Source organism: Poecilia reticulata, chromosome 5 (assembly GCF_904066995.2).
Source record: "Poecilia reticulata chromosome 5, P_reticulata-male-v2, whole genome shotgun sequence".
Classification (NCBI taxonomy): Eukaryota; Metazoa; Chordata; class Actinopteri; order Cyprinodontiformes; family Poeciliidae; genus Poecilia; species Poecilia reticulata.
In genome coordinates, this window is record NC_088834.1 from 21,422,282 (window position 1) to 21,432,594 (window position 10,313).

At 37.1% G+C, this 10,313-nt stretch overlaps 1 protein-coding gene across 2 annotated transcripts in view; it reads left to right on the forward strand.

Moving 5' to 3' along the window:
• camk1b (calcium/calmodulin-dependent protein kinase Ib) overlaps positions 1-9,535 on the forward strand; it is a 40,620-nt gene extending 31,085 nt beyond the window's left edge. For both annotated transcript variants that reach the window (XM_008409293.3, XM_008409292.3), the window contains 9 exons: positions 1,926-2,000; positions 3,004-3,142; positions 3,462-3,588; positions 3,755-3,830; positions 4,973-5,085; positions 5,355-5,433; positions 5,566-5,653; positions 6,272-6,392; positions 6,478-9,535. In XM_008409293.3, coding sequence (XP_008407515.1) covers positions 1,926-2,000; positions 3,004-3,142; positions 3,462-3,588; positions 3,755-3,830; positions 4,973-5,085; positions 5,355-5,433; positions 5,566-5,653; positions 6,272-6,392; positions 6,478-6,575 — 916 coding nt within the window. In that variant the 3' untranslated portion in view covers positions 6,576-9,535. The remainder of the gene's footprint in view (positions 1-1,925; positions 2,001-3,003; positions 3,143-3,461; positions 3,589-3,754; positions 3,831-4,972; positions 5,086-5,354; positions 5,434-5,565; positions 5,654-6,271; positions 6,393-6,477) is intronic.
• The last annotated feature ends 778 nt before the right edge of the window (positions 9,536-10,313 follow it).

The window sequence follows — 10,313 nt, forward strand, 5'->3', positions numbered from 1 at the left end:
AATGGGTTTCACTGTGGTTCACTGGAGTCCAAAAGCCTTTAAAATGACTTGTTAACATCAGGTTAATACATGTCAGTGACTGTTTCACATCTGTTGTTGTATTTCTTCAGATCAAAGCATGTCTCGGATGATAAGAAATCAGCTGTTGTATTAATGATCAACCCTGTACACAGACACTGATCATCCGCTTGCTGTGCCCCTACTTTCCTTTCATTAGCGGTTTATAAGCTAATCTGTAAGCGCTGAATGCACACCTGTAAAATCACCACGCGAGCTGTATGGCTATATTTTCTTTTGTCACCTGGACAAACACACACCTGCACAGAAATTCTGCTGAAATGCACAATGTTTGCTGAACGCTTAAGCTCATACAGGGCCACACGTGACTGATCTCTCTCTTTGTTGTTTTAATCTGTCACTTATCCTCCTCCGAGTTTGTCTCTCCCTCAACGCTGTCCTTAGCAGATGAATGAAGGTGTCCATGCTTTGTTGCAATCTGGATGAGTCACTGCTGTAATCCAATGTGAGCTTGAGCTGACCCACACAGAGTTCGCTTCGGTACATCTTGTACACATTGTGCTTGGTGCTGACTGTCTCAGTTTAGCATCTTGACTTTGTACTCAAACGTATTCAAACCCCTTTAAATATTTTCACCCGTTTTCACATTTCAACCACACATTTTAATAATTTTCTAATGGGAACTTTTCTGGTAAACCAGCTCATAATTGTGAAGTGGAAGGAAAATCGTACATGAAATGTGCTGTAGCAGGGAAACATCAAAAATATGCAAGACAGGGTTTGGGACCACTGCCCTACATGACCTTTGGCAAACTGTATTCAGGAATTTTTATGGCTTTCTTTGACACTATTTGTCTTCTTGTCATTCTTTTGTGTGGAGTGGATAACTAACAATTACTTTGTCTAACACTTTAGACGTAGATCTCTCCAGTTAACGCAGGGCCATTTAACTGCTCCTCTGGTCAATACCTTTCTTGCCCAGCCCAGACCTGTCTGCTCCGTTTCTTGGTGACGGTGTTTGCTTCACTTAAGGCTTAAGCTCTCTAACTAACCCCCAGAGGCCTTCACAAAACAGCTGGGTTTATATGTAGAGTGAAATAAGTACAGATGGAATGCATCAGCTAATTAGGGGATTTCTTAAAGCAAATATGGACTTTATTCAAGGGTATCTAAATATAAATCCCCATAATTTTTTAGTTTTAAGTTTGAAAACAATGTAATTTCTTTCTGCTCCACATTAGTGCACTACTTTGCTTAGCTCTATCACAAAGTTTGATTAAAATGCATCTGAATGTTTTTGTCGAATGTGGAAAAAAAAAAGTTGAGCAAGACGCTGCACAGTAAGACCAAGTTTTGATGTAAAAACTTAGTGGGATTTTGTGACAATGCAACAATGATTGCTGGTGCCAGTTCATCTTTTGCATGTTTTCTTTTTTTTTCATTCTATTAAAAGTTGAACGCTGTAAGAGGTGATATTCTGTTTTGATAAATAAGATTCATCAAAAGCCTAACTGAACGTTTTGTGACATGCTAAGGAGAAAGACTTTCACCGCTCTGCAGGTTTTATTAACTGAACACAGTGATTAGGACAAAAAAAAAGGGCAATACCTGTCTGAAGCTGGTGACTCATGCTCCCACCGCTGTCACATCACTGACGAGTGTCAAAGGGCACCAAAGCATAGTTCAGCCAATTAGAGAACTGCATGCAATTGCCGAGAGACATCTCCTCTTTACTCATAAAGATAAACTAACCCAGCCCTGCACATTAAGTTTTACACTGAGATCATATTTACAAGCTGGAAGCAGATAAGCTCAACTTTCATGCATAAAGTTATAGGATCATTTCAAGTAGGAACATAATAAACAACCAAACTGTTTCTTCCTCTTTCTCTTTTTCTTCCTGACAGGATTAAGCATCCAAACATTGTGTCTCTGGAAGAGATATTCGAGAGTAAATCACACCTCTACCTTGTCATGCAACTGTGAGTATTCACATATGTGTGGTGCTGTGTGAATCCTCCTTTTTTGTGCAAAGTGTGTTTCAAGCTGCCTACTCGTGTTATCTCCCACACGCTCTTTGTCACATGCCTCGAACTGCACTCCGCAACACAGATACACACACATTCACACACCTGTTTGTGCGTGTGCGCGTGCACGTGTGTGTGTGTGTGTGTGTGTGTGTGTGTGTGTGTGTGTGTGTGTGTGTGTGTGTGTGTGTGTGTGTGCAGACTACCCATGAGCATCAGTGGGGAGTTTGCCTTCACACTAGCAGCTTGTCAGTGTCCCACCCACCTTAAATTGCTGAAATGTCAGAGAGGATCCAGATCAATGACAGACCAGGATCAGGAGGGCTGTTAATTGTGACACTAATAAAAGTGTAAATCATTCATGCATTCATCAGAGTCAAAGCAGAAAACAAAAAGCAGCAGGTGGCAGAGACCCAGGGTGTTCAGAAAGCTAAGGGATGCTTCAAAACTCAGTTTTTACCGCATTAAATATTTATTATATTTATTTATTATTAACAGTCTGTTGCTGGATTCAGTGTTGGTTTTTCTTTCTAGTCTCCCTTAAGCCACTGATTAAGCCCTGAGATTTCTTTCTTGATAAATAGAAAATTTGTAGAGACCTTCGTAAGCAGAGTGAAGTCTCCATCTGGTGGCCAAAAGCAGCCACTGTTTGAGGTTTCCCAGTATTTTTCAGATTAAAGTAGAATGCTTTTTACATTTGAATATTTGTAACTGGAAACTTCATCAAAGCTGTTGTAAGTAGCAGTTCTTAGCAGCAGAAAAACTGGAAGTTGTTTGTTCTTGTCACTGGCTGTAAAGTAAGTTCCAGCTTTTTTTCGTTTCCTCTCGCTGATTTCCTCATAGGTTTACTGCCGTGTTCTCCCACTTCTCTGGCATCTCCTTTTGTTCGAATTCATTAAAAACGGGCGATGTTACGTGTATTTATGACACGCTTTGCTGAATGCATCTCTTTCTGCAGGGTGTCGGGTGGAGAGTTGTTTGATCGTATCATAGAGAAGGGCTTCTACACAGAGAAAGATGCAAGTAAGCTAATTCAACAGATTCTGGACGCTGTAAAATACCTCCACGACATGGGCATTGTGCACCGTGACCTTAAGGTCAGTCAGACCATTCTGTATTTGATAGTACAATGTTATTTTTAAGCAGTTTTTGTTTAATATAGAGTACTATGCTTTTCTCCTGCCAACTTGTCAACACAAATATCTTTAACGTTAACAAGAAATTCAGAACAAATTGTGTATGTGGTGTAACACTTATGTTTTTTCTGTACTGCATGTCTGATAGTATCTGATGAGGTTTTACTGGATATTTAGGGCTTTAACACATCTGTTTTATCCTAGTGCATATTCGACAGGCTTTATAATATGCTTTAAATTCACACTTGTATGTGGTTTTGCGTTGCTCCTCACCTTACAGCCAGAGAACCTGCTGTACTACAGCATGGACGAAGACTCAAAAATCATGATCAGTGACTTCGGTCTGTCTAAGATCGAGGGCTCGGGCAGCGTGATGTCGACAGCCTGTGGAACTCCTGGATACGTCGGTAAGATGTTTAGAGATCAAGATTTACTCATTTTACATATCATGTAATTCTGCAACAGCTTCTTAAGATATTCAAATTAATATTAAATGTATGTACAAACATTCATAGATGAATGAACTGGAGTTTTGACATTTTGTGTTAAAACCTGCATCTTCTGTTTCTTAAGCTCCTGAGGTTTTGGCACAGAAGCCGTACAGTAAAGCTGTGGATTGCTGGTCTATTGGGGTCATAGCATATATTCTGTGAGTACAACTTTGGATAGTCACCAACCCTCAGACAAATACCCTCACTAGGTCAGTATATCCAAAATAAAAGAAAATGATACAACGACTCATATTTACCTTTTCAAATCTGACACATCATGTGTTTCATACGAGTATTTTTAAATGATTGAAAATAACTATTGAGAAACAAAAGGACACCTTCGATAAGTTCGAAGTCAAAGATATTTATTTATTTATTTATTTATTTATTTATTTATTTATTTATTTATTTATTTATTTATTTATTCGCAAGCCCATAAAATTATGAAAGTGTGTAGCTTTTGAGAATAATTTTTGATTGGGTTAACCTTAATTCCAACAAACCAGAACTTTCATTTAAAAATGTGTAGGAAAATATGAATCCTGTGTGCATGTTGTTCGTAGATCAGGTTTTTGCACATGCCATCAAGTTTGGATAAACAAAATGTTGGTAGATCAGGACCCATGTTTGAAATCTTTGTCCATCTGACACATAGACTACCAAACCAACTTTCTTTTTTGTGTTGTTTTTATATCCGATCATGAATAAGGAGGTGCGAGATGTCCTACCATGTGTTTTCACCTGAATTGCATGATTTTGTCTTGAGTGTGAAAAATGTTGATGCTATGTTAAAAAAGACAATCCAGTTAGTCAGTTAATACACTTAATATTCTGTGTTTTGTCTTGTTAAACTGAGTATATTTAATAATATGCGAATGCTTTTATTTAACATTTTACTTGGTTCCACTGCTCTTTCAGAACCATGAGATAAACATTGAAGTTTAACCATATCAAATAAATCTAGATGTGTTTAGATGAGACTCATTTGTCAGATTAAAAGTACTTTTTGAAAATAACAACCTTTAAGAAGCTATTAAACATGTGCTACATTAAACCTGACATTACTATATTAAAATAGTTTTTATTGGTTAAATACAATATCCTATAATGTGTTTTTACTAGCCTTATGTAGAAAATCAGCTTGAAAACATCAGTCTTTGTGTAATTCATTTATGTAATGTGTTTATTTAGTGAAATAAGTTACTGAGATAACTGAATTTTTCAATAATATTCTAATTTATTGAATATGAGTGTATAGCGTTAGTCATGCACCAATAAACTGTTCTCTCTTTTATTCTAGGTTGTGTGGATACCCACCTTTCTATGATGAAAATGATGCCAAACTGTTTGAACAAATCCTGAGAGCAGAATACGAGTTTGATTCTCCTTACTGGGACGATATCTCTGATTCAGGTATAATACGTGTAAAAAAAAAATCTGTTCATAATGTTTTTGACGTTCTAGTATTAAACGGTTCAGTCTAACATAAAACACACATTTTGTGACTTGAGCAAGAAAAACCTTTTATATATATATATATATATATATATATATATATATATATATATATATATATATATATATATATATATATATATATTGTAAGACAAGTTAAAGTCTGTGTTTTTTTTAAAAATGAGATTCATAGCAGTTTTTAACTTTAAACTTTTTTAATTTTACAGCTAAAGACTTTATAGTGCATCTTATGGAAAAAGATTCTAATGAACGCTTCACCTGTGAGCAGGCTCTGCAGCACCCTTGGTATGTGTCTTCTGTCATGTCGTCTCTTCAGCACAAACTCTTCAAATGAAACGTTAATTTAAAGATTCAAATAATTGTTTAGTTTTTTGTTTAGTAATTTAGCTCACTCAAACCTTCTCTTCCTTCTCTCAGGATTGCTGGAGATACCGCCCTGGACAAGAACATTCATGAGTCTGTCAGTGCTCAGATCAAGAAAAACTTTGCTAAGAGCAAATGGAAGGTCAGTCAGAATCTTACAGAACTCTGCAAAAGTATTTATTACTCTTTAGAGCAGATTTTTGAAATGGGAAAAGTGCGTCTTTTAAGAAGAGTTTAACAATCAAAAATCTGAAAAGTAGGGTCTGCATTTGTATTCAGCCTTCTTAGCATTGACACTGAAAAATAAAGTAAAAAAAAAAAAGTAGCTGTATGTAAACTTTGAGTTTACATACATGATGTGCTAAAATGACCTATCTAAAATCCAGACCTAAAATACAAGTGAAACTCTGTCATGATTTAGAAATGTGTATTACTAGGTATTCTTAGTCCCGTCTCATTAACCTTGAGCTTTTTCGCAAAAAGTTCAGTAAACTTGCAGATTTAAACCCGGGGTAGAAATGTCACAAAACTCCTACATCTGACGTTTCTACAAAGTTTTGACTCAGAAAGGTTGAATATAAACGCACACCGCATTTTTCAGATTTGTATTTGTAAAAAGAGATTGAAAACAAAAGTGATAAAGTTCTGCATTGTCGTAAGAGTTATTATTCAGCTCTGCTCGCTAGGGCTTTTATCTTTGTAAGTCTTAAAACTGGGTATTTTTGCCCATGTTCTTTGTGCTTTTCTTATGTGTCTGCAGCAAGCATTCAACGCCACCGCAGTGATCCGTCACATGAGGCGTCTCCAGCTTAGCACTGGCAGTGAGGGACCTGGCCCCACCTTGTCCGATCCATGCCAAGCCCATCTGATGGAAGAGGAAGGTAAGGGGTAGCATCTGTTTATTTCCACCCAATCATTTTTTTTGAGCTAGTTTAATGCCCATATATCATGCTTTTCCTGTCTCAGGAGCGCTTTGTGAAGGTGGTTGCTCCCAGAACATGGATGGAGGAGCAGACCCTTTGTCCAACTGCACCTACCGCTGTCACCCAGCCAGTAGTGTGTGATACTTAACCCCCCTTCATGTACCCGTTAATCCCGATTCACTTTCCAATTTTAACCCCCCTCAGTGGAACCTGAGGCACCGTCTCCCCCCGCCCCCCCCCACCGCTTATCTGGCTGGGAATACAGCGCCATTCCAACCTGTCGCCTGCAGGGGGAGCAAGACTGTCAAGCCTGAAAGGGATGAAATATATCGAGTTGAAAAGGAGGTGGAGGGAGACTTGCTGTAATGCTTATGCACCAAGGCAGATCATTTTTGGGATGAGTTGAAATGCATGAAAAGGAAGAAGGGAAAGACATCCTCCCCCTCCTTCATGTCTGGGGGGTGGGATTGTGTTTGCAGAAGCAAGACAGAGCTTGCTGGACGTTTTATTTTAAGAAAATGTTTTCAACTTGTCTTTTTATGTTTTATCGTTTTACATTTTTGTGTTATTACCCTCCTTCTTTAAGACTTTGGAGCATTAATCAGAGTGTGGTACCTGCATGACAACGAGACAAATCCCCACTGCATGATTTCTTTAAAAAAAAAAAAAAACACGCTGTAAAATGCAGTGTCACATTATAGCAGTAAGATGGAGTATTTGGAAATGTTTTAATGGAAAATTTTGTTATATAACAGATTTGCATTTCATGTCTTTAAAACAATTTATGGCAGAGCAGTTCCTCCAATGAAAATTATACCATGCAGTTTTTTATGATGTAGCCTTTTTTTCTCCACCATGAAGTGGTTTGGAGTTGAGAGGAAAAGGCTTCCCTGTTCTCCTTTTATTTCCAACAAATCAAACTTCAGCAACAAGAGATGTTTTCCTATCTAAGGTGCCTTTTTAGAATCCACAGTTTAATTTGGTGGTAGCGTTGCTTAAAAAGTGATTTCTTTTTCTACGATTATGGGATTGTGCGTGTCTCATGTAAACTTAAATTCAATTTTTCCTTATTAAGGCTGGGACAGATAGGATGCCTGCACAATTTTTTTTTTAAAAACATAAAATATTTGACAATTTTCTGGCTGCAACATTTTTAGTGTGAAATAGTCTTTTTGTATCCAAACTGTAAGATGCTGAAGAGTTTAAAACTGATGTTTGCAGTTTTTTTTTTAAAATCTGTCTCCAGTACTTCTCAATGCCGTTCAGATCATTTTGTTAGGAAAAAAACTGTATGCATTGCTTTCACCTGTACCTGATGTCTGCAAACTATGGCTCTGTATCAGGAGCACTCATCATCAGGCATGGAGACCACTGTAAATACATAAAAATTATTCCCACCGTTTAATAAACAGCACTAGTTTGAGCAAGTCGTACTAGAACACATTAGAGAAATCATCATTTCGGTTGCTGAGCTGAAACTGCGTATGTTCTGACACGCACCACGGCCTCTTTCCAAAGTCCAAAAGAAATTAATACTTCAGAACATAATAGATTTGAATTACAGAGGGGAAACAATTGTAAAATGGAGTTTTGCACACCTACATAAATAACGACACCTTCATGCATCCAAGCAGGAAACAGAGCTGTTGTCTTAATGAAAATGTGACATTCTAGGCTTATTTAGTGAAGTACTGCCCTTTTTATTTCCCGTCCATACTTTTTATTAATTTTCATTAAAATGCAGCATGATTCATAAACAACCTTTTTAACCAGAAGGGTTTTATGACCCCCAGCAAAATTGATACAATAAAAAAAGCAGTCAAATATGGCTCTTTCAGTCAGAGTTTACAGATCGCTCTCATCTACTTCTCTTCAACATGTTTCCCAGCCTTAAAAAAAAAAGACAACAACACTTTAAAGACTGGAATTATGCATCAGACAAACTCATTCCATATTAATTCGCATTGTTTGCATGTATCTTTTTATTTCAGTTTCCCCTATTATTTCTTGTAAAATAAATTTCACTGCACATTTTTTTTTTTAAGATATCTGTTCCTGTTTAGCATGTTTTTAATGTTGTTTAGCATACGTATTTTTGTACTGGATGTGGAGAAGCTTTTATGCAAATGTTTCCGAATGATCCGGTGGGAACCTGCTGCAAAAACTCAACTGGCTCTAATGGACAATATGAGGATCTTCCTTTGGTTTTGGGCTTCATTTCCTATCGGTAACCGCTACACATTTAGGCTCCTGCTTCTCTCCCGATACATCAGTATTTTGTAATTGCTCTTCGTGGTGGTTGGGTTTGCCGTGGGAATTGTTAATATCTCAAATGATGATCATAAAAGGAGAGATGTTGCCAGACCTTGCTTTCTTTTACTTAAAAATCACGCAGACCGTGAAAGAGCGCAGGCCAGTGTAATTTCAAAAAGTTCAACCTTGAATGTGCTGCTTTGGAAAAAAATATCTATGAGCTTTATGGTGCAGTTTTACTGGATAGTCCTTGTAGTGTTTTCAGGCTGTAATGAAACTGGTGACTCTGAACTGTAAAGTGCATTTATTAGAGACATTATTTTGGCAGAGAAAAAAAAAAGTTCAGTATGAATAGTTTGTATGTCCTGGAGTACTGTAACATTAAAGCAGAAAAAGCACAGAGGAAGCCTGTCCGCTTTCAGCTGATTCAATATACAATCTGATGTACTGACGATAATTAAAACAACTTTACTATTTTGAATTATTGTTATATATTTTTCTGCTCATTTCCCACATTGACAAAGCATTTCCTTTGCTCACCATGTTCATGTCCTGCCATACATGTTCTCTGGTCTTTCCCATTCTCAAAAGTGTCTCAAAAGGGATGTAACCCGGTTTCATATCATATTTGTACCCAAAGGAAACAGGAAGTCGTGGAAATAATTTGATGTATAGAAGACGCTGATTATTTTAAAAAGTGAAATGTGTTGGTTATGTCTATTTTGTGTAAATTCCTTGGAGATGCCATAATGATCTCATTTGACTAAAGCTGAAAAGTTATTGCTCACCCTTTGTGTTTTATTACACTTGTAATGTTTTTCTTCATAAACAAATCTGCTACTTTGTCATTATGTTCAAAAGTTTGTTAATTTTTTACGTGGACGTATAAGCGCACTATATATAAACGTCCCTCCGGTCTGAAAAGAGTATCCTCAGACCTTAGGCCAGGGTGAGTACTTTTGGATTTAGGCTGCCTTTGTCTGAAAGTACATTTGATGAGCATGCTCAGCATGTATCTGTGAGGGAGCCAATACTTTATCACAAATGGGTCTGGGGTTTCTTTGGGTTAAAAGCAGTTTTATATATATATATATATATATATATATATAACTACATTTGGCATGTTATCCTATCAAAATAAAAAAATAAATCTTGTGCTGTTCTTGGCTCGTGTAACAAAACATTGCTGATAAAAGCAAATGCTCATCTACTCTGCTGTACAAATCAGTATTTAAGTCATGAACACGTTGCCTTTTAAAACAATTTCTGGGTCTACACACTATCAACCATTCGCACTGATACAATTTATGAAAAACTGGACTTGTTTAGTCTGAAAGTCAGCAACTTGGAACGTTTTCTGTCTGCTTGGTGCTCGTTTAAGCCAAATTAAATCCCCATTTATTTATCTATGCATCTTGTCATGGTCGATTACCTTATGCTGCAGTAAGGATTGGAAATAATTCTGGAAATTTAAGAAGTAACTCTTTACTTGATTTCAAAATACTGTTCCACTTCATCCCACAGGTCGGCCTTGTGGGCCCGAGAACTTTGACACGAAGGTTACCTTCATGTTCTGCCTCTCTCTTGCCCTCTTCGAGGAATGCTGGGCAATTAGGGCTTGTGGTT